The following is a 25273-nucleotide window of genomic DNA, read 5'->3' on the forward strand; positions in this document are numbered from 1 at the left end:
GCTATGGGGTCAGTGGCGGTTCTAGACCAATTTGACTGGGGGGGCCAAAAAGAGAACTAGACAGTATTAAGTAATTGCGCATAAGAAAACAATGCAATACAGTTATTGGTATTTGTTTCAGTACACTTATTTATTTCAGATAGATCTTATAGTTATTACTGTTAGCTTCAGCTTAAGTTATAGGGCAATGTTTGCACTAACACCATATTTATATAAAAATAAAGGCAATGAACAGTTGCATCTCTACTTTACATAAGGGTGTCTGCACAATCTCACATTACAGCAACACAATCCTGTGGTTTTTGGCAAACCGAGTACCAGAAAATATACATTTAAAAAAAAAAAAAAAATAAAAAATAAAAAAAAAATGTCATTGTTAGGGGGGGCACAGGGGGGTCAGAGGTCAGTGTTAGGGGGGCACTGGCCCCCCTGCCCTCCCTAGAACCGCCCCTGTATGGGGTAAAGTGAACCATGGTCCTTGGGGTAAGTTGAGCCAGTTTTTCAATGGAGAAATGAATGAAAGTAGGCCAAGTTGATAATAAGAGCTCATTGTAGGCTACATTTAAAGTTGAATTTACCCTGTTTTTGATTGGTAAGATGTATGAAATTGTATCATTTGTATGATTACTTTTCCTTTTAACATGTTCAAAAAATCAATCAATTCAATCGAAATTTATATTAAAAATATTTTAAAAACTCAACTTACCCCACTCTCCCTATGGGTGAAAAGTAATTACAATCAGTGTAGCTTAGACATCATTCCACTCCTTTTTTCCTATTGGAATCACCCTGGAGACAGCCTTGACCCTTGTTTTGCATCTTTCTAGCTCAGGTGAGAAGTAGCGTCAGTGGAAAAGGGTATCCAGCTGACGCCTGAGCAGAGGTTATTATGGGTTATTTCCATGGGCTAGACTTTAAGGACGTCCCATGTTAAGAAAGCGTTACGCCTAGCAAAGATTAAGGATAAGAGGTCTCACACTGTTCGAAATTGATATACCACAAATCTTATCATTTGTTTTGGAATGTCTATGTCTTGAAAATACCTAAATTAACGAGTTAATGTTAGTAACATTTGTTCACAGAGCCAACGGAAAATACGCTACATTTACATAGTATCTGCATATTTTATAACTGCCTGGCTGCATTAAACTGTTCTCAGTGTCCCCAATGTTATATATATTCGAGTAATGAATTGTTAGTTTATAGACGATCTTTGTACTTGAGTAACTGCATTGGCCAATGAGACTCCTCGGGGGCGTGGATTTCCGGCGGTCTGGTGCAGTCACAGTGCAGAGTGGGCGTTTGTCTCCTACCTCCTACTCTAGCTCATACATGACTTCAGGACTACGGTTACACAAGTTGGGAGACAAGTGGTGAGATAACAGCCACAGTCCGTAGAGAAAGATGACGGAAAGCTCCGCGAATAAGCTGCTAAACGGGGACGCCTGTCACCGAACCTCAAACGGTAAAAGGTCGAGTAAAAATGGCTTCGTGAAGAACCACTGTGTGTTTCAGCAGCCACAGAAGTATAGTCGCCCCAGGGAGAAGGTAAGGCCCAACACTCAGGGGGGGGGGTCGTAAACAGCAATGGATGTGTTCGTTAACTCTGCAATAGTTTGAATGAAAAATAATGTTAGCGAATATTCTAATAATGTCTTTATCCCCAATGTTATCCTTCGACTTTACATTGTTGTTTTGAATATGTTTGCACACAGAAAGTGACCCTCATTAGAAAACTGTGACATAAGCCTGCTAATGTTTATGAATTGCTATATTCTACATTACAGCCATATTACAAATTAGTAGACCCCTATTACACCCATGTTACACCGTTATTACACCCATGTAACACACATTACACTGTTATTAGAACCATATTATGCTCAAGTAAAAGCAATATTACACCTATATTATACTGTTATGAGACCCACATTACACCCATGTAACTCCAATGTTACACCCATATTACACCCATTTTACACTGTTATTACACCCATTTTACACATGGCCTGTCAAATGCCTGTATCCCCAGGATACAGAACCCATTGAAGGGTTAACGCTTGTCTAGCATTTTGTCCTACCCTCGCAATTTGTCCCAATGCGACATTTTTTATGGTGGCTGTTACCAATTGCAACCCAGAACTACATTTCTCACACTTACATTTTAATTACATGACTTTAGAAATTCTGATTTTGATTACATCGTGGTTTTAAAACCAAATGATATACCCTGTAACCGGTTTTATGTGCTATGAAAGTTGCACTTCCCTATGCGTTTTATACTTCTTCTTTTGTCGTACCTGACACCTGATCAGGGATGATTGTGATGGTGACTTTTTGTTGTAACCTTACACTCTGTTGTTTCTCTGTATGCGTGTATGTGTGCGCGCGCGCGCGTGCGTGAAGTCAGTTTGGTCTCTGTTTACACTGACTCCAGTGTGAAGAAGAGCAGGGCCCTGTTGTGTTATTATCCCCAGAGAAGCTGACTGTCTGTCTCCTGGAAAAGGAGGGGGGATGTAGAGCAGAGCCTGCTTCCTCATGACACTCAAGCAGGAGTGGAATGTCTCCAGGCAATGAAGGGTGTGGTCCCCCCTCACAGTGTTGAATGAAAACACTGTGTGTGTGTGTGTGTGTGTGTGTGTGTGTGTGTGTGTGTGTGTGTGTGTGTGTGTGTGTGTGTGTGTGTGTGTGTGTGTGTGTGTGTGTGTGTGTGTGTGTGTGTGTGTGTGTGTGTGTGTGTGTGTGTGTGTGTGTGTGTGTGTGTGTGTGTGTGTGTGTGTGTGTGTGTGTGTGTGTGTGTGTGTGTGTGTGTGTGCAGTGGTGGAGGTGGGGTACACACACATGCCTTTTGTTTTGCTTTTTTGTTGATGTTTTGGTTGAAAACAGACAAGTCATTTAAGCTGCACGTCACATATTTGTCTTATTCCAAGAAGAAACAGGGAACTACTTACTAAAATTGAGAGTGTCCCTAGTAGGTAGCTTTCGCATGTACAAAGCAGGCGATGCACTCAAATTCTATTTTCTCTATCTGTTTCACCTGGGGAGAATGTCTGTTTATTCCAAATGTGAAGTAATCGTGGGCACAACTTATGACTGATTCCCCCGCCCCATAGTCTGCATTTGGAAAATATTTGAAATGTGTTCCCACGTCACATATCTTCCGAAAGTTATGACACTTAAATGGCATTTTTTAAATGGGCAAACCACTTTGCTCAAGTCTGACTTGTCTGTCACTATCTAAGCTTACTAATACTTTAGACTGCACCCACTTAGGAGATGTAAATGGTACAGCATTTATACCTGATTGGTTTGTTATGCTTCATCTTTACTTATAGAGCATCTTTGACACCATGCAAATCATTTACCAGTCTTTGCGAGGTTAGTCATGCTCAGGATCGATATCACCACAGTAAAAGTGACATCATCCTGTTGTGATATGGGCTCTGCCAGTTCTTGATAAGGCAACTGACACTTGACTTCAACATACTTCAGCCTTTGTTTGCAAGAGGAACCAGGGTGTGTAACAAGGGTGTGTTTCTTGAGGCTTAAGTGTTTCTCAGATGAGCAAATAAAACGTCTGTCTAAAAACTCTTACTCACAAGTAACGACTTTAGAAGGAGTGTATATGCAAGGAACCTATAATTACATTGATGTATGTTAAAGGTTTTTTCCTAACCTGTCCTGAAATAACATTTAAAACAAATAAAAATACATAGCCTAGCTTACCGTATCGCAATACTTTAAATTGTATAACCCTTTATCATGATAGCTGATTTTCTTCCATTACACATCGCTACTATTTAGACCTTTTTACAATATCTCTGAGTCTCTTTGACAAATCAGCTATAAATGTTCTCCTAGGTTTGTGTCCATTGCTGGAAAAGTAATATTTCCTTATCAAGCTAGACATAATTCCAATATTGAGTGTAAAGTATATCTTTTATAAAGATTAAAGAAGAAACTCTCTCTCGAATAGCTTTCAGTTGGGATTGTAGTGTCAATATTGCTCAGTAAAATGTAGGCAAAATTGAACATGGCACTATTTTGACTGGCAGGTAGAGGACTTACTCCCTTATTTACCTACTCTTAGGCCAAATGCAAAACATACACACTATGCCCAAAGCTTTCCTGTTACCCCTATAGTGTAATACGATCATCATCTATTGAATTGCAGAGCATTTTTCCACAGCGTTTACCCCAGGTCAGGTCTTCCTCTCTCCCTGTTTGTCCACAGGTATAAATGATTTAGCAAATATGACGTCAGTTAACCTGCATTTAGCCGCTGTGGTCGGCATGCAACAGTCTCTTTGAACAGTGTTTTTGTGCTCAATGTTTGACATCTCCCAAACCTCCAGGTCCCTTCAATTTCTTTACTTGGGAATACGGGACTGGTTGGACTTGTTTTAGACCCACACATAAAGTGCAGCGCTCTCCTGTTCCCTGGCTCAGAGGTATTTCTTGGAGGAGCATGACCGGTCACATGAGGCCTGGTTGCTAAGCAGCGTGGCACAGCCTGTAATGAGTAACCTTCCTAATTTGTTTAATGCTGCTTTTGTAGACAACCGTTCCACAGTGCACTCCCAAATGATGCTCGTATTTTTTTTATTTCAGCTTTTTTGAGCTCCTCTAGTGTGTGACCACATTTATAGGATCTCATAATCCACGGTAGATATTTCTATTCATAAAACTTGATGAATTAGAACCATGGATTGATGGTTATTTTCCTGCTCACTGAGCTGTAAAGGCATGGTTAGGTCTCTGTGAATTCATGTGCTTATTGTAGCCTTTATTAGGTTTCTAACTCTTTCCAAGGAAAACACATTATACACACTGCTGTCCACTAGTGAGTGTTTGTCCAGATCACAATCACAATTTATTGGGCTCTCTTGTAGGGCAGATTCAAGGAGTAAACAGACTTAGATCGTAGATACACCATTACCCTTTAAAGGAGAACCCACCAGATGAAATGCTTGACTTCTAAATATGTGCCATTGCTTCATTTGTTATCTTTATTGCCCCCCAGAACCAAAATGTCACACGCAACTCCAGCCTGTACAAGAAGCCTTTCTCGGAATCGTTTGAGGAGACGCCCCTTCTGGTGGCCGTGCTCACCTACATGGGCTACGGCATCCTCACCGTCTTCGGCTACCTCAGAGACTTCCTTCGCTACTGGAGCATGGAGAAGTGCAACGTGGCTCAGGAGAAGGAGAAGCAGAAGGTAAAGTAGACCCCATTGCATGCAAATGCTGATTTAAGTGACTTGTGAAGGTATTCAAGATCATTCACTCACTGAGGACCTGAAGCCATGGCTTTAGTCAGTCAAATTCATTTAGCCTTTTTTATTTTGAGAGTTGTAGCTCACCTGTAGTTTTGGGACTTTGTTCCTGATGTATGGTGCATAAAAACTGATACCTGAACAACGCTTGTCTGACTGATCCTCGAAAAAACTGTGGTACAAGTAACATTTCGCAAGTCTTCCACACTCTCTGTCACACCTTTTTTTAATATCTGGTTTGAACAGAAAGTATTTGACTGTGCCCTTATCTGATGCAACACAAAGATGGCCTCTTGGGAATTTTTGGAATTGCTAAGACATGCCATTCAGATATCCAACACTCTACCATACCCCCCCCCCCCCTGCAGGATTTTGTCCCACTCTATCAGGACTTCGAGAACTTTTACACCAGGAACTTGTACATGAGGATCCGAGACAACTGGAACAGACCCATCTGTAGTGTCCCCGGTGCTAAGATGGACCTGGTGGAGAGGGCTTCCCACGACTACAACTGGACTTTTGAGTAAGTTACTTCACAGTGGCACCGTTTGTGTGTGTGCGCAGGGTTGATACCGTATCAAGGCGTTCCCCCAGAGGTGTGTTTCTGTTCCACTGATTCTTTGCTCAACAGGAAGGTCACTGACCTCTTTCTTTCTGATAATAAGAGTGACGTAAGCCATTCAGAAGCACCAGTATCTATCACATGGCCATATGCACTGTCAAAAGTCCCGATAACAGCGAATGTTGTGTTATATTTTCCGTATTAATATTATCAAAGTATGATCAGTATAATGTGATCTCCTTCAGCTCATTCATTGGGACTAGGCCTGGGCAACATATCCATTATTTGTGTTATCAACAGTGTGACATGAGACCACATATTGTCTTAGGTTTTGTTACATGACACAAAAGGGATTCTGAATTTATTTTCTTAGTTTGACCATACATTTTTTACATACTGTATAAAAAAAGTCAAAGAAAAAAATTGATTTCAATCCAAATGCAGAAAAATAAAGCTATATAATGTTTATTAATAAATAATAATAATAATAATAATAATAATAATAATAATAACACAAATCATCCCACAGCATGAATAAAAACATTACAATTCTATAAATAATAATGATATTAAGGGGAATAAAAAACAAGCGTATTTAGATTAAGATACTCAATGATATATATATATATATATATATATATATAAAGGTGGCTAGGGGACCTACCACTTTTGTTTAAGTTATCATGCACTGTGATAATAGAGGGTAGCATTGACCAGAAAATGGTAGCTATGCAACCAGGGCAGTCATGCACACACTTTAAAGATCATTATACTTATTAACCCTCTGATTTTCTCTCTCAGGGACACAGGCAGAGTGGTGAAGGACGTCATCAACATGGGATCATACAACTACCTCGGCTTTGCTGAAAACACTGGAGCTTGTGCCGATGCTGCTATCGAAGTCACAAAAAAGTACGGCCCTGGAGTGGGCAGCACTCGCTGTGAGATGGGTGAGTTCTCTTTCTTTAGAAGCTGTCAGGACTTTTTTAATCATCTCATACGGCTTTTATCTTAAAGAGTCAATAAATGCTCAAGTGGACCACCTCCTTATTTTGACATGTGCAGCTACTGATAGTTTATCACATCTAATCTTGTTATCTCTAGCAAAAGAAAAGCTAAAGTTCATGGTCTATTTAACTTAAAGGTGCCATGTGGGTATTCATTTTGGATAAACAAAAGCTTTGTTTACATACAGTGTTACTGACCACAACATTTTCTGTGTATTCTTAAAGTCTACCAAAGATGTTGAATTGACATCCTATCCTTATATAACACAAGCAGAATTTGACTTCCTTGCGTATGCCTCATTGAACAGCATGACGGGGTGTTACTGACACCTGTTGATCAGTGGAATAGCTTGATACCGATGGTGTAACTTGGGATCGCGTTACACTGGTGCGCCTTGATGCACATCCACGATATAAACCAAACCTGAGCCCCATCGTAGAGATAGCGCTCCATAGTGTTTCTAGAGGGTTAAGAGGCCCTATTATACTTGTTGTAGATTTGCCTTTCCTGTGTAGTGTGTGCAAATGTTCTGCAAAGGCTTGAATCCCAAATTTCCCTCCATAAGGAGTTTCTCTCCCAGACACTCCCACCTCTGCCTGAAACACCTCCATTGTTTTACTTGCACAACCTAATGACATCCCTATGTAATACTTGTCTATTTGCTAGCGCTTCAACACATTGTACGTGATAAGCTAAGGGGGAGGACATCTTTAAGCAGTTGACCAATCACAACAGAGCCGGCCAGCTAACCAATCAGAGCAGCCTGGGCTCTGGTGTCAGACAGAGGGTGAAAAGAGGTGCTGCAGCACAGGCAGTATGAGACAAATAAAAAGCTTTTTGAACATTAAAGCATGGAGACATGTCACAGTGGAGGCAGAAAACACAAATATGAAGCTTAAGATGAGCATAATAGGGACCCTTAAAAAAGTCCAAAGGGACTCTTTAAGATTTAACAGGTATAAGAAAACAAGTGTTGACCTAAATAGTACCTACTCATGACAATTTAGCAAATTGCAGTACACTAATAGGAAGTTGTAGTTAAATTAATATCTGTTTCCTCTCTAGGAAATCTTGACATCCACGAGGAGCTGGAGCAGTTGGTGACCCGGTTTCTCGGTGTTGAGTCATCCTTGGCTTTTGGGATGGGCTTCGCAACAAATTCCATGAACATTCCTGCTCTCACCGGGAAGGTACGGAATTTCATTCACTTCCTTTCTTATGATTTAGATCTCACTGGAACATCCTGCTCCTTTTGATTTGATTACTTTGACAGTGTTTCTTTAGTCACAAGTACCCTTAGTGGAATTGTTTGGGTATGGGAGTGCCATTAAACTGTTCAGGAAACAATGCTTCGTGTGTAAAGTAAAAACAAGTTTTCAGATGTACAGCCAATTTCGAAGGGTTCAAACTGTTCCACAGCACTAGTTTCCGTTATAAGCTTTCAAAACATCTCGAGGGCCTTGGGACTGTAGATTGATATTTGACAGCCACTGTTATTCTAACCTCAACGAACCACACATGTCAGTCTTTACTCACTTGACCTTTGTTCTTTCGCTAGCCAGTTTTCGCTTGAACAGGAAGTAGAACTGACAGGCTCGTGTACCTTGTGATTCAAAGAACACATTTCCCGACCACCGCATGAGTGGATAGCAGAAGGACTAGGAGGGAGAGACAAAATGGCTGCGAGACAGTAAAGATCTGAGTCACTGAGATTGTCACAAGGGTTTATTTATTCTTAACTGTACCTGTCACATTTCCACTAGCTCATATCTATGTCATGCCATAATTATGTGTTGTGTAACAAGCTCATTGAATCATTGGAAAAAGGGAGTGGTCTGACCTTTGGAAATGTTAAGGTGTGTTGACTTTAACAGGTCGATAAGGTGTGTTTATTTTGAAACATTATTTATTGTATAATGAACAAATGACTGCGTTTGTACTTATCTGAGGGAGGGAGGAAACCATATCTTTGGGCGTATGTGGCTCAGGGGGGGGGGGGGGGGAGTGTTTATCAAGTAAGATGGTCAGTTGTTCAATCCCCAATCCCTAAAGTCAACATGCCAAAGTGTCCTTGGGCAAGATACTTTACCCCAAATTGCTACAGTAGGCATCTCTACAGTATAGACACTGACACTGGTACTTGCGTACCATGCTGCGAATGGATCTGGCCCTTCCTACATCCAGGACATGGTTAAACCGTACACCCCAGCACGTGCACTACGCTCTGCATCAACCAAACGACTCGCTGCACCCTCGCTGCGAGGGGGACCCAAGTTCCCATCAGCAAAAACACGTGGGTTTGCTATCCTGGCTCCAAAATGGTGGAATGAGCTCCCCATTGAAATCAGGACCGCAGAAAGCTTACACACCTTCCGGCGCAGACTGAAAACTCATCTCTTTCGACTCCACTTCGAGCGATAGAATGACTAACAAAGAACTGCTAACAGAGCACTTATATACTAATAAAGGACTGGCTTATCTATAGCCAGTTGAGCAGCACTTGAAACGATTGGCTCTTTGAAACCTGATGTTCTTATATGATTCTGTTTTCCTCAAGGTTGTGTCTTCCTGGTCGAATGTACTTATTGTAAGTCGCTTTGGATAAAAGCGTCAGCTAAATGCAATGTAATGTAATGTAATAATGTAATATAGGCAAGGCAAGGCAAGGCAAGGCAAGGCAAGGCAAGGCAAGGCAAGGCAAGGCAAGGCAAGGCAAGGCAAGGCAAGGCAAGGCAAGGCAAGGCAATTCAAAGTGCTTTACAAAAAATGAAAGTCATTAAAAAGAAAAGCTAATAAAATAAACATTAAAAGAAAAAATACATGGATAAAAGTTACAGTGCAGTCTAAGATATGAATAGTTCAAGTAAAAGCAGCGACAAAAAGAAAAGTCTTCAGCCTGGATTTAAAAGTAGTCAGAGTTGCAGCCGACCTGCAGGTTTCTGGGAGTTTGTTCCAGATGTTTGGAGCATAATAACTGAACGCTGCTTTACCATGTTTAGTTCTGACTCTGGGGACAGAAAGCTGACCACTCCCTGAAGACCTGAGAGATCTGGATGGTTCATAATTTAGCAGGAGGTCAGAAATGTATTTTGGGCCTAAACCATTCAGTGCTTTATAAACCAGCAGCAGTATTTTGAAATCTATTCTTTGACACACAGGACCAATCAGAGCAGCCTGGGCTCTGGTTTCAGACAGAGGGGGGAAAGAGGTGCTGCAGCTCATACAGTATGAGAAAAATAATGGGCTTTTTGAACCTTAAAGCATGGAGACATGTCACAGTAGAGGAACAGAATACAATCATCAACCTCAAAATGTGCATAATAGGGCCTCTTGAATGTAATAATAGGATATCTCCAGGTTAGTGCGTCTATTCATTGCAACGGGTATACTTAATCACAGAGTATTAAAGTTTCATGTATAACCCAAACAAGCCTGGATAATTTGCCTCACTGCGGGTGTGTTCTGGAACCTTCAGTTTAGTCAACACTAAACACTCCCAGCATGTTAAATCCTGGGGTATTACAATTACGCAAGAAAAGCTCTTATAGAGGGTTGAACTTGAATATTTCTCCTTGAATAGTGTTTGACTTCCCTGGCTAATTAGGGTTTGCTTTTTCTCTTAATGTCGAAACTGATTATCAGCTAAGAAATACCAAGCTCTGCAATTAGTTAAAAAATCATATTTTGTATTTCTTTTTTTCAGGGTTGTCTTATTCTGAGTGACGAGCTGAATCACGCGTCGCTGGTGCTGGGGGCCCGCCTGTCTGGCTCCCCAATCCGGGTCTTCAAACACAACAGTGGGTGACCTCTTATACTAATTACATTACCTGATTAGTTACATAGAATTGTGACTCCCACACTATTACGTTTTAAAACTAAAGCGATATTCACGTAACAATGTTAGCATATTTCACAACTAATCTCAGCTCATACTAATAGCCTTAAAACGCATGTCACATGACCATTCACGTACACTGGGCATGCATGTGTCAGAAGTAACAGGAAGCCGATGTTCTGCTCTTTACTCTGTAATTTTTTTGACATTCTTATAATAAAAGGTATTTTTTGATACATCAGACTTACATCTATATTTCCCACACATGCATTCTCACTCAATCAGAGTCACATTCAGTGGAGAAATCTAATTACATTTTTTTTAAAGCAGCTACTAGGCTACTGCCACGTTACTAATGTATAGCCAACCTCTTTCTCTATCTTTCTCACTGACTTCAAATGTACTTAAAAATAAGGAACAATTACAACGTTTTCTACATTAAAGGTCAAAACATTTGGTAAACACGCATCTAACTTGTTTAGCGCTGTGTCTTCTTGTAGGGTAAAACCACTGTTGTAGTTTAAGAAGAGGCCCCTTTAATAATCCCACAAGAGAAACTTAGTCTCTCACTTTGTTATTATATACATTATACAAAAACATACATGCAGAGGACATATTATCATTCGTCCTAAATACAATACGACTTTTTTTGTTGAGAGGTGTCAGAGCAAAGAGGCTGCCATGTTTTACAGCACCAGGAAGCAGATTGGGTTGAATGACTTGCTCAAGGGCCCGGGAGGTGAACACGCACCTCTCCAGTCCACACTCAGTATTTTGGTCTGACTCGAACCGGCGACCCTTACAAAAGGAAGGACCTCCCTGTTAACTTCCACCGCTTTCCTCAATGCCGCAAACCCTTGCTTTAAACATTTATATTTCATATTAAATGCAGAATTTAAGGATTCGTTATGACCCAACCAGGAAGTGAATGTGGGTTCTGCGTCATTGTCTCCAAAGGTTTCTGTTTCCTCCTCTTCAGACTATGATGCAAGCCTGGGATTTTTGAACTGAAAAGGAAACTAGAGATTGCCAGAGTGATTACAGAGCATCTTTCAACACTATGAGACAGGATTTCGCCTACATTTAACATGACTGAGGTACAGCACGTTGCTTAACCCAATGCCAATTTGACTTAACACCGGTTCTCTTACTTCTACAGTTCTAAACGTACTTAACAAAAACGTTATCTCTCTTTTATTTACCATATTGAATCGCACAGCAGTTGTTTTGGCCCAAGATGAACACACACACAGTCACCAGAGATCTTACTGTTATCCAAGCTCACACTCAAACACCAAGAAGCAGCAGGGCGACTGCTAAGAAAATGCTCTCGATGCTTCAAAGGGTCGTGATCATAAAATATTGACACTCATCCATTAATGAAAGAAAGCTCTCGTATAACTTTAGGAGAATAAAAGCTTTACTAAGACTATAAGTGTGTTCTTTGTGTGTTCTAGACATGATAAGCCTAGAGAAGCTGCTGAGAGACGCCATCGCACACGGGCAGCCGAGAACCCACCGACCCTGGAAGAAGATTCTCATTGTGGTGGAGGGAATTTACAGGTATACACTCAAATGTACTCTTACACATACAAACATACTGTATTTAGTTAGTAAGAGCTAGATAATTAGGTTTAGCGAATTCAAAATTCAGTTGTTATTGCTATTTAACTGTAAGAATTGTAATACCATTACTGTATCTCATTACACTGTGTTTACTGCCAATTACTTGAAACCCACAGCTGTCTGGGGGAGGACATATGAATCTGTATTTAGTTTATCTTGTGTATTGCATTGGTCGCATTCGAAGAAACATAAAAATACTCTCAGAAAAAGTCATATATTAAATATTTACGTTGTATTTTACTCGACATTGCCCTTGGTGTAATTGATATAGCAGGAGTACTGCATTTATAGGACCTATGACAGGTTTAGTTTATCAATACCTTTTACAATGTGACTCCATAATATTTTAAAGGTTGTTTTGTGATATAATGTTGTCCCTTTATTCACTGTAGCAGCAGATAAGTGACTCATTTATATAAGAAAAAGCACTTTTGGCAGTTTAGAGTTCAATGCAGAATCTTTCTTTGTATTTATTTTACGACTCCCACATGCTGACATTGTTAGAAAAAACTACACATAGACATTTTCTCATAGAAAAAAGTGTGTATACCAATTTCACGATATCTAGTTCAGACAGTATTGAGTCATAATGGCCGCCCGCCCTTATATCACTTTGTTTAAATATAGAAGATAATGTGGATTTGGAAGTGTGCCCACTCTCCTTTAGGCGTAATGTATTCCTTTCTTCTCTGCAGTGTACTTACTAGAAAAGCAATCAATCCTGTTGATCAATAGAATGTTCAGAAAAAACGGCCTGACGCTAATGCAATGTTAATGAAGTTTCATTTCCACTGGGAATTCCAAAGCTTCAACAACCTGCTCATGCTCACACCACACTGCAGCCTTCTGAGGCCCAACATTACTATACACTGCAGCCTTCTGAGGCCCAACATTACTGTTCACTGCAGCCTTCTGAGGCCCAACATTACTGTTCACTGCAGCCTTCTGAGGCCCAACATTACTATACACTGCAGCCTTCTGAGGCCCAACATTACTGTTCACTGCAGCCTTCTGAGGCCCAACATTACTGTTCACTGCAGCCTTCTGAGGCCCAACATTACTGTTCACTGAGGCCCAACATTACTGTACGCTGCAGCCTTCTGAGGCCCAACATTACTGTTCACTGCAGCCTTCTGAGGCCCAACATTACTGTTCACTGAGGCCCAACATTACTGTACGCTGCAGCCTTCTGAGGCCCAACATTACTGTTCACTGCAGCCTTCTGAGGCCCAACATTACTGTTCACTGCAGCCTTCTGAGGCCCAACATTACTGTTCACTGCAGCCTTCTGAGGCCCAACATTACTGTTCACTGAGGCCCAACATTACTGTTCACTGCAGCCTTCTGAGGCCCAACATTACTGTTCACTGCAGCCTTCTGAGGCCCAACATTACTGTTCACTGCAGCCTTCTGAGGCCCAACATTACTATACACTGCAGCCTTCTGAGGCCCAACATTACTGTTCACTGCAGCCTTCTGAGGCCCAACATTACTGTTCACTGCAGCCTTCTGAGGCCCAACATTACTGTTCACTGCAGCCTTCTGAGGCCCAACATTACTGTTCACTGCAGCCTTCTGAGGCCCAACATTACTGTACGCTGCAGCCTTCTGAGGCCCAACATTACTGTTCACTGCAGCCTTCTGAGGCCCAACATTACTGTTCACTGCAGCCTTCTGAGGCCCAACATTACTGTTCACTGCAGCCTTCTGAGGCCCAACATTACTGTACACTGCAGCCTTCTGAGGCCCAACATTACTGTACACTGCAGCCTTCTGAGGCCCAACATTACTGTACACTGCAGCCTTCTGAGGCCCAACATTACTGTTCACTGAGGCCCAACATTACTGTACACTGCAGCCTGCCAATTATAATGAAATGTTAAATAAACCAGTTTTATATTGGTCATCTGCTACTGCTTTGTCAGTGCTCGAGTCCTAAAAAAGAAATGAGTAAATAAAGTAACATTTCAAATGTTCACTTTTTATGTAACACTTACAGTAGATTTGGCTTATAATACAGTAGCATTTACAATGGTCATGCTTATTTAAATCGAATGTATTTGCAGTATTCTTGTTTTGTTTTTCTACGCTTGTTTCTTCATGGTTGAATGCACTTATTTGAAGTCGCTTTGTATCAGCTTAAGGAAATGTCATGTAATGTCGTGAAATGTAATGTATTCTCCATAAGGTAGCTGTGGATAGAATGTTGATAAGGCAGTGAGGAAGCTCATACAATACAAATAAACCATCTATTGGTGTCTTTTATTGCTATAGAGGAGTTGCGGGACAATCTTGTTTATTTTTGACTGTATGTTTTCGTTCTGAAGTATGGAGGGCTCCATCGTGCGTCTGCCTGAAGTCATCGCTCTAAAGAAGCGCTACAAGGCGTACCTCTACCTGGACGAGGCCCACAGTATCGGGGCCCTGGGGCCCAATGGCAAGGGAGTGGTGGACTACTTTGGCCTGGATCCCAAAGATGTCGACATAATGATGGGAACATTCACCAAGAGCTTCGGGGCTGCTGGAGGATACATTGGAGGCAAGAAGGTGGGTGAACCTTTACACAGATACACCTTAAGCTGTGAGATCAGACAGAGGAGTTTGAATCATTCTGTGTTGTTAAAGAAACTATGAAACATTCGGATTACAGTATGTGGAGCCGTTAGTCATAAACTCTAGGGATTTGAGCTATTTCCACGTTTTGTGTCATTCAGTTTTGGTGTTGGTCAACACTGTTTACGGGCAATAGGAACTTTCGCTTCCTGTTTTCTGAAAACGGTGTAAGCTTTCATTTTCTACAAATCAAAACTCACCTTTAAGAATGGCTTTTAATGTGTAAGTAATGTTGCTTGGTGTATATTTTAAGGCTGTATTTTGTATTATAATGTATGTAAAGAGTACTCTATTGACATGGCTTCTTCAGTTGGCCTATTCATATTTAAAAGCGGTTTTGAAATAATAGTTATCATGCCCAAAAAACCCAGATGATGGCGCTTTACCTGAAATATATCTTCCTTAAAAATGAGCAAACTCCTAGCCCACACCTTAAAATCATATTTTCAATTCTAAAGCTGCCGAAATAACCAATTATGTTATCCTACATTACAAATCATGTACTACTGATATTATGTTTTGATCTATACTCAATAAACAAACAGTATTAAAACAGAATTGTACTCACCATCAGCAGCCATAATAACACGCTTTGCATTACTTGGATTTCCTTGTTTATTCATGATAGAAATATTATGATTTTTAAATAAAGCTTTTTCAGTTAATAAAATATCACTTCTTATAATATTTAAAATATGCTAATAATAATCTCATCAGTGCTAATACAGAGGCACAACTGTCTCTCTTCTGTCTCTTCTCCTGTGTTTACTCACTAACCAAATTAAATATATAGCATCCCCGTTGTTTTTGGAAAATAAAAGGCTTAAGGCTTTAATATGATTTCTCTGTCAGGAGCTGATCGACTACCTGAGGCGCCACTCTCACAGCGCCCTGTACGCCACCTCCATGTCACCCCCTGTGATCCAGCAGATAATCACCTCTATGAAGATCATCATGGGAGAGGACGGGACCACACTGGGTAGGTGCCAGACAATGGCTCTCATCACTTAAAAGTGCAAAGCATCAGTGTTGTACCATAAGAAGAGAAGTCACAGAGTATATAAGCTTTAATAAAGTGCTGCAGTGATGACGTATGTTTGCAGGCCGACTAGCAAGGGCTCTCTCAATACAAATCGATGTGATTTTCAGTTGGATTTTAGAGTATTGCAGAAAATAAAATCTGTGGCAAACACACGTTTATGATACTTACACATTTGACTCAACATATGAACCACTTTTATTATTTTTGAAGTGTAAATAAAATCACCAGAAGTAAAAAGCTAAGGGTGGCTAAAAAACAACTACATCTAGTTAAGATAATGATGGCTAGTGTTTGGCTATTTCCCGGGTTCCTGGGACTCATTCCTGCACCACTATTTTACTATGCGGTCTAAAAAGATATTTGGACTATGGACACCTTTTACCTTACAGAAGGTATTTAGCTCGTGAAACACACAGAACAAGTATAATTGCAATCTTTTCTTGCTTATTATTTTCCCTTGTTGATTCAGCAATTCTGTAATTTGCAAGCTTTATAGCAGGTCACTCGTATTTTAAATGAGATTGCATTTGCTCAGTACCGTTTGTACCCGCATTACTTTCCATCATCGACCACACGATGGCAGTAGAGGCCTGTGTTTCATTCACTCCTCGAAACCAGCCTGTAGCACATGCCTGACAGATGGTGTTCAGCTTTACCACCTTTTGTACTTTGACTCCTTGATACTCAGCGTGCTTGTTTACCTTGGAAATGTTTCATTCCCCGCCAAGAGATAAAGGCTACTATCTATGGCCAACTGGCAATTATTTACTAGTAAATACAGGCCTTATCAAACTCTATGGCATGTGTGTGAACCCATTCTAGATAAAGTAAATGCCAAGGGGGTGGAATTAGACACGTCACATAATCCTCTATTAGTTGTTTTTATAATTTAATATCTTCTAAAAGTTTGACTTGGTTACTTCAGATTTTAAAGGGATTACTTTTGGGAAGAGTTGCTCAGAAAAGTTCCAGGTTATTTTCCAGCCTGTCTGTGTCTTCTCAGCGCTGTTTGGCTAAAACAAGTTGGAAAGCATTAGTCTCTCTGTACAGCAGGATGTTCATTTTCAACACTGATGTGTGGACAGTTCCTTTCCTCTTGTCCGATTCTGCCCAGGCTGATGTAAGGTCTTGAAGTGTTGGTATGTTGACTTCCACCCTCTGCCTTTATGGCTTTCAGATGTGCACTTCTTTGCCTCCATGCTGGCTACAAAGCAGCGTGGTGCTCAGGGCCAGAGATCCGTGCAGATCAAACTCTGCTGGACTCATCTCCTACACACACAAACAGGTCACTGAAGTCGTGTTTTTCTTGCAGGGCGGCTCCCCCTTTTACTCTTTACGGGGGCTTGATTGATGCAGCCTCCCTTAAACATGCCGACTTAAGGAGATCAGATTACCTCGCTCCCTGGTCATTCAATCATTAAGCACAGGAATAAACACCTGGAGCAACCTTTAGAGTGTTCCGCAATGTCATCAAGCCTTTCTCCAAACTATTTCGAGACCTTACATCAAATCCCAACCTGACAACTTTTCCTTGTAGAAGACTAACAATGACAGTGTGATTGGTTGCAGCCCTATCACTGTTTGAAATGCAGGCCTTTGAAGCTTCAGACACTTATGTAAAGTCAAAGTGACAGTTGAGCTGCCTGCTAGCGGTTTGTAGCTGAGGACGGCTGCTTATTGTTGGCGGCTCAGGCCTGCATCAAGATGGACATTTGTTGTTTGAAGCTCACATCAATCAAACATGTAGATGGGCCATAAGGGCCAAAGCTTTCTTTAATAAGAATCCTTAAGAGCACTTTGTCGGAATTATATGCTTATTATTATATGCTGCTCTGTCTTTCGCCAACATTGCTGAGAATAGTTTGGGATTTCTGGAGTGTGGAAAAAGAATGTCTGCATGAATATAATGTCAGACTCTGTTGTGTCTCGGGGATGCTTTGAAGCCGCCGTGTTTCTGCTGTTTTTCAGCACGGCCAGGCAGATGTGCGTTGCTGTTGGCGCTCTCTGCCATATGGTTTATTTGTTTGGTTAAGATGCTATATGTGGAGGCTCAGTCTGAGGATGCAAGTGAGTGTGCATCAGTCAGAGAGGATTGATGCTCCTTTCGTTTTAGCCCCCTTGACCTCGGCCGTAAAAAATCCTGGTCATCTTTAAAGGCGAGAACTGTAGCGCTCTCTCTAAATAAGTGTAATATGATCAAATACATGGGCTACGGTCGAAAAGTCAAAAACGTACGACCTGTGCCTCTCACAACTTTGTCTTTTTCACTTTGATGGAAAACATCATGCTTTTAAGAACAAAAGAGCAGTTATATATCGATAATATATCAATATTGGGATTTGAGACTAGATATCGTCTTAGATTTTGAAAATCATTATATTCTAATATCGCATACATTTGATATTTTCCTGGTTTTAAACGCTGCATTACAGTAAAGTGATGTCGTTTTCAGATTATATTATTTGTCTTTTCCCACAAAGTCATTATAATGAGTAATTACAAAAATCTCATTGTGTTCAAATGTTATGAAAGCACCAATAATCAACCCTGCATTTTCATTGCAATATTAATATTGAAGTTGATATTTTTATATATATAAGTTGTTTGGTTGACATACTGAACTTCCTCCGCCTTGTTTTATTAAAATGATGATATTCAATTTCTTCAAATTAAAAGGAGGCTCAATAGAAGTATACAGAAATCACCAATGTTGGAAAATCCTGCTTTTGACCTCTGATCAAGAGCTGATAATCCAGTTTTATGAAGCGTTCAAGCCAAAAAGATATGAATACCTAAAAATAATGTTGCGGGACCTGAACACCCCCACAGGTGTTTTCACTTATTTTGGCTGATTAGGCCTCTGGACAGGTTGCCTGACATGGGCGCGGGAAGGGGGGTGCTGAGGGCGCTGAAGCACCCCCTAGCGGCGGGCAGGGGGTGCGGAGCTCCCCTGTCTGAATTATTATTTGACGGTTATTGCTGCTCCCGCTGTGCATAATCTGTGTAATATGTAGCCAATAAATTCCACATTGTTGGCTCCAATTCTGTAGCCCCGGACAATTCTACCTCAATAATATAATACATTAACCGTGCTTTACGTGAACCTCATCATGACACTAGAGAGGACGGCAGGACTGTAATTTCCAGTGTTCAGTGAATGCAACAGAGGCAAGAAGACACCAGACCAATCAGAGAGTTGCATGGAATCCACTATAGTTATAAAAAAAATAAGAGAATAAAGGAAAAACAGTTATGAAATACTATATGGCAGTAAAACAAGAATAGAGTTTGAAAGGGGAGTGATTTGTAAAATATCCATAAAGAAAAAGTAAATCTGTTTACAGTTCTGTTTCATATGGGTGTTGATAGACGTATCCATAGATCTCTTAATGTTGCTCTCAAAGTGCACCAGATTGATGCTTTTAACTTCAATATTTAACAAAAACTTCCCGGGGGAGCATCCCCCCGGACCCCCTAGAGGAGGTGAGGTCCGCTCCCCACTCCTAAAAAATAGCACTTTACCCCTGCCTATATGCCGTGAGCTGATTATCGAGCCTTCATTGTAACAGTCGCGGGTGTACTGTGTGTTTGCGTGTGGAGAGTGCTTTTGTGCGTGCTCTATAGTGCCCGTAATAGTGTTCACTGGAGTCCAGCACCTCAGCACCCCCACTCAAAATACCTTCCCGCGCCTCTCACCACATGTTCTAATAACGTGCAACAGGAGAGTGAGGAAAACGCCAATCAGGAATGATGATGACAAGAAGTGTAATCAGGGTAATGAAGTGAAAACACCTGTGTGGGGCCCCAGGGGGAGAAGGGCCTTTAATCAAAGAAGTTACCGGTAGATACTCATTATCACGGTTGTTTAATTACAACAGAACAACCTTTTTACTATAGTTTTTCTCAGCAGTCGGAAATATAGTCTTCACTAAGGTGTCGAGCAGTTAAAGTAAAGTATGGTCGGCGTTCAACATTAAGACCTATAGAGTGGTGCAGGAATCATTCTTAAAACCTGGAAATGACTGAGTGAAAATAAGGTCTGTGCTGTTAAATATGTAAGAGATGTATGTTGCCACAACATCTTTTTAGACAAGATAGTAACGTGGTGCAGGAATGAGTCCTTAAACATGGAAATTAGTTAGCCGCCTTTAGCTTAGCGGTGACGACACGAAGCCATGCAACTCTGATGTAGTTTGTTTATACACTGAAATACATTTGAAACGTTGACTTAAATAATTGTATTAGGTTAGGTGAAAGCAATAATATTAAGTTGAAATAAAAACACAATAGGTTCAACTTAATAGTATTGGTTTCAACTAACCTAATACAATTGTGTGGAAACCGTTTACATAATACATTTAATTAAAGTCAATGTTTAATTTTTTGAGTGTAGCCTAACGTTAGCTTTTTATCCTGAAGCAATAAAGCTTTAAAAAATCATACAATAATACATTAATATGTGGAAAGTACCCTGCTGAACAAAATGTGTAAGTATCAAAGGTATTTGCCACAAATCTTATTTTCTGAAATATTCAGAAAGCTAATAGAAAAATTCTGTTGCTTTTTTTCCGAGGTAGCCATTGCAATGCTAACTTCCCGGTTAGGGTTAAGGTCATCATGACACCACCACTATTTTGGTTTCTTTAGTCATTTAAAGGGAAATTTCACCCCAAAATCAATATTATTATTAATAATCAATAATAACCAGTGCTAGTTATTAAGAGTTGGAGGTTTTTTTCAAATGACAAACTACACCTGTCTGGTGGTATGGTTGCTTAGTTGTACTCCAGTAGAAAGAAAAAAGTAGTTCCTAATTGAAACTTCCCACAACAAGGTCCCTTACATTTTTAAGGGTGCGTTAAGTAACAAAATGATCTTAATAAAAGATGTATGAATTTTCTCTCTGTTTATCTTCCCAGGTGCTGACCGCCTCAGACAGCTTTCAGAGAACACCACCTACTTCCGCAAAAGACTCAGCGAAATGGGCTTCATCATCTACGGCAACGACGACTCGCCTGTAATCCCCTTGATGCTTTACATGCCTGCCAAAATAGGGTATGGGATTCTCTTCAGTTTCATATTATTTGGTATATTTTCCTTGCTTCACACAAAAAGGTGGCTATTCTGGCTAATATTTCCAATTAGGTCACATTTGGAAAAGACATAATGGTTTAATTGTAATGACTTTCCGTGCTGTTGTCCCTTTTCTAAATAGAATCTGACTCAATGTGTGAAAAACTGTTTATGATTTAAGATGTAGGAATGGCGGCGATGGGTCACGTCATAAGTTGGATTTGCCTAATGTTGTCGTTGCATCTCAGGGCGTTTGGTCGGGAGATGTTGAAGAGAAACATCGGCACGGTGGTCGTTGGATTCCCAGCGACACCCATCATCGAGTCGAGGGCGCGCTTCTGCCTTTCTGCCGCCCATACCAGAGAAATGCTAGACACAGTGAGTCCTTAAATAACACTTGCCCAAACAAAAAACATAGAGAAACGATTCAAAAAGACAAAATGGTGTAATTTTTCTACGAACATTTGAGATTTATTTAGCGAGAATTTACCGTAGTGCACTTTTGGCACATTTTTTAAAACCAAATAAAGAACTATCTGGCTAGATCTTTGGTGGAGGACAGTCTGAAACCTTGACAGTCTTACAGTGTAGCATATTTTGTGCTACAAAAATAGACTATTGCAGGCTTTAAAAAATCCAAAGTCATGCAAAAATGAAGTTTAATTTATTGTATAACAATTTAATTTGTAGCAGAAACTTCCAGTAGATATAGCCATAGATTATATCTTTTTATTATGACTACAATGGTCTGTGGCTGATCATGGGTCATATAATCGGCAGTTCTTTTTACATTTTCTTGCATTTTTCCACTTATTGCAGAGGCTTTTTCTCAGATGTGTTGCCATTAAAGGGGCCTCATTTAAAAATGGTGCAGAAAGTTTCCACTTGCTGTTTGGAACAAAACAACTTCATAATTAGCTTGCAAATAACTTTAAAATGGCTATTAGCACGTCAGCATTATCTGCCCAATTGCTTTGCATTTGCTCCTTCATCTCATAAATGCATCAGAAGGATGATCACTTGTTCGGGGGAGATGAATACAACTAGTTTCTTGTACAGTATGGGCTCTATGTTCTGAATTTGTTTATACAACTGCAGTTTTACCTTTATTTATCATCAAAGCCTTAAAGAAAAAGACCTCTGATCATCTTCTAAAGGATTTAACTGTTTGAGTTCTCAGCTGTCTATCATCAGATCTTCCTGCTGGCTGATATGTTTCTATATACTTGTGTGCGTCTGTCCACATACTTAAAGTGTGCCTGTTGAATAATTACGGCTCTCCAATGTGTCCTTTATTATAAAGGAACTTAGAATGCCAAGCTGTCTCCGAGTATTACGGCGCGCTCAGACGGAGACTTTTATACGAGCTGCTCTGTCTCTCCGAAGACACTTCATTCATCTTACTGAGGAGCGTGTCAACACCGTTTGTAATAGTCCATTTAAAGGGCATCAGCCTGCCTTTGTAGAGCCCTCGAAGGAGCCGCTTTTTCCGTCTTTGAGGAATAGCGAGGGTCGCCTGTTCCAAAGTATGGGATCAGGAAAGAAAAAGAAAAAAAGGTCAGGAGGGAAGGTAAATTGTTTCCAGGTGCCCTGCAGTGTTGCAATGCTTGAGTGGAAAGACGTGGAGGAGTTTCTGTTCAGTTGTGGTTTTACGCAACGCCTTCTGTTCACCTTTTGCTTTTGGAACCCCCTCTTCGACATGTTTAGTGCGATTGAGGCTTATCACATCATTTATCAAGTTGTTAAGCTATGCATGTAATCTGCTCATATTGACATATTTTTGGCATTTCGATTGATATCATACATGTCGTTTTGGATTGAGATTAATAGCGTTCTTCCTGTATTTTTTAACAAGGTGCTGGATGCCGCTAATGAAGTGGGCGACCTGCTGCAGCTGAAGTACTCCAGACGTGAGCAGCCTCGTCCCTCGCTTGGATGGATGTCCGAAGAAAACCTGTTTCAGGATTGAGCCACTTCCCCCCGCCCAACTTTACTGTCCCTCCCTTACTTCATATTTTCTTGCCTGATCTTCCTCTGAGCCAGTCTCTCAACCTCTACTGGGCCATATCACCTCACATCCCACTCCAATGGGCTCGCCATTAAGTCTCAATAGGTCGCTTAAAAACATGCACATTAGCATCACTCGTTAGCATGCGTGCAGTCTATGAACTGTATGTCCCTCCTAACTTATTTTTGACCACAACGTCAAGTCTTATAACTGTGTGCACATTGAATGTGTCTGATTTGTGCAATAATAACTAGGAATGTATTTGTTATCAAGTACATCGATATATGTCACGAGTGCACTTGGAAGAAGAAAAAACGAATCATAGCTAATGCTACGATGAACACGAGAGGAAAAAATATATATGTGTAAATATTATTTATCCCCATGTTAGCAATGCTGCCTTAGGGTGGCATCCCAGACCTCAAAGAGATACACAAAATAATGGAGTAACATTAGCACATGTACTCCATATGTATTTATCTAAAAGGCTTCTTTTTCTACTTTTACTTGAAGAGAGTATAGAATATCGGGGTTCTTTCCCTAACCAAAGGATGTATATGTATAGATATGTTTTGTACCTTTTTCTCTTAGAAATGCAATGCAGATGTCCCACAAGAAAACATTTAACAGGGGAAGAATCCCAGGGGAGCAGGAGTAAAGATCATTTTTACTGCTTATTTCCTACAAATATTTGTAAGCCTTATTTACTGTTTACACCTGCACTCAAAAGCCCAGTGTCTTTAACATTTATGTAAGCTAATTAGCTACACGTGTGATTTATTTAAAAAAATCCTTCTCAAGTGCTTTCATGTGAATCGGCGCAGAGCACATTGCCTCGCTGTGACTTAGATCTGTATGTATGACGACGATGCAGCCATGCCCGTCTGACTTATAGATCGCTTTATTTGTTTTTGAAATGTCTTAATCATCTTATTTTTGTGAAGGAAAAAAAAGGTTTTATCCGGAAGGCAGCTCCAAATGTGTCTTAGTGTGCGTTTAAACTGATACGTCTTAGCTTCGGTGCCAGCACTACTGATAGGCATTGTGAATGCACAGATGAAGTAGTCACTGGAAGATTTGTACGACTATGCTTCAAATGTCATTGTTTTTGCTTCGTCTTCTGGAAAGACATTCCATATCAACCTGCTTTTTTACAAAGTGTTTTAAGTTTTTGTCTGACTTTTCTTCTGTGAGGTCACCCCAAACATGGCGCACATGCCACTGTTCTTGTGCGTTTTTTATGTTCTACCACTAAATTGATGTGAATTGGAGTGAAGCCAGTCAGAAAGCTGGTCATCGTCTGGCTATGTGACCATTCCTACATATGTTCATCAAAGTGATACAACTCAAATCAAGTTTAAACAAGCTTGAGTTGATGTGTTGTGGCATTTTAACACAGCATACTAACTGTTTGGGGTTTCTTTTTTACTGTAAATTCAATTCATTCCAAAATTGCTGTTGTTTTTTTTCCACAGACAATGTCTTGAAATAATGACTCTGTGATGCTTTTAATAAATATAATATAAAAGGTGGAACACATGACTATGATCTGGAATTGCACTCTTCAGAAATATGCTCTGACATAATAAAAAAAAATCGTCAAAGTTTCCTCTCAAGCTGTCTGAAGCACTATGCAGCATGTTAAGTCTAAGTACATTTCTGCCTATGGAGGCAAAATTGTAATTGCAACCAGCAACGTGACTGTTTCTCTCAGCCAGGTTTCCCTCATTGAAACTGAGGAATTAAACTCGAGAGAGTTTATAAAAATGTTTGGAACTCTTTGATGTAATGTTTCCCATCTGCCTAACACAAATACCTGAGAACTGACCTGCAGTGACCGCTGAAAACATGCTTATCAGTTGCTTTTGCCCTTGGAATTGTATATGGGTTGATGATAAACCACTTGGAAGAGTTTGCAAAACCATGATGTTTGTTGACCATGCTGTTGGAAACAGGGCTGCGAAGATTAAATCACTTTCTTTGTATCAAGTTCTGGAATTGGTTTGTGTTTATTTACAGCATGCACACACACACACGCACACACACACACACACACACACACACACACACACACACACACTGATGTCACAACTTAAAAGCTTGTGACAAACAACTGTTTTAAAGCCTATATGACTGATAAGTCGCTGACATCCTGCCATTACCCAGCCTTCCACCTTGGCTAGCCATTCCCTCATGTCTACAAATTGTGTTTTTATAGATAAGAATGCCAA

General features: G+C 40.4%; 1 protein-coding gene across 1 annotated transcript; it reads left to right on the top strand.

Annotated features, from left to right (window-relative positions):
- The first annotated feature begins 1304 nt into the window (after nt 1–1304).
- sptlc2b (serine palmitoyltransferase, long chain base subunit 2b) lies at nt 1305–25031 on the top strand. The gene is made up of 12 exons (XM_034075897.2): nt 1305–1548; nt 5024–5218; nt 5644–5798; nt 6639–6787; nt 7911–8035; nt 10549–10642; nt 12138–12243; nt 14634–14853; nt 15772–15898; nt 20881–21016; nt 21283–21412; nt 22890–25031. Exons 1-12 carry the CDS (start codon nt 1405–1407, stop codon nt 23001–23003), a joined length of 1695 nt encoding a protein of 564 aa, XP_033931788.1. The 5' UTR covers nt 1305–1404; the 3' UTR covers nt 23004–25031.
- Nucleotides 25032–25273: the final 242 nt, after the last annotated feature.

The sequence above is a fragment of the Pseudochaenichthys georgianus genome, chromosome 24 (genome assembly GCF_902827115.2).
Source record: "Pseudochaenichthys georgianus chromosome 24, fPseGeo1.2, whole genome shotgun sequence".
NCBI classification, from domain to species: domain Eukaryota; kingdom Metazoa; phylum Chordata; class Actinopteri; order Perciformes; family Channichthyidae; genus Pseudochaenichthys; species Pseudochaenichthys georgianus.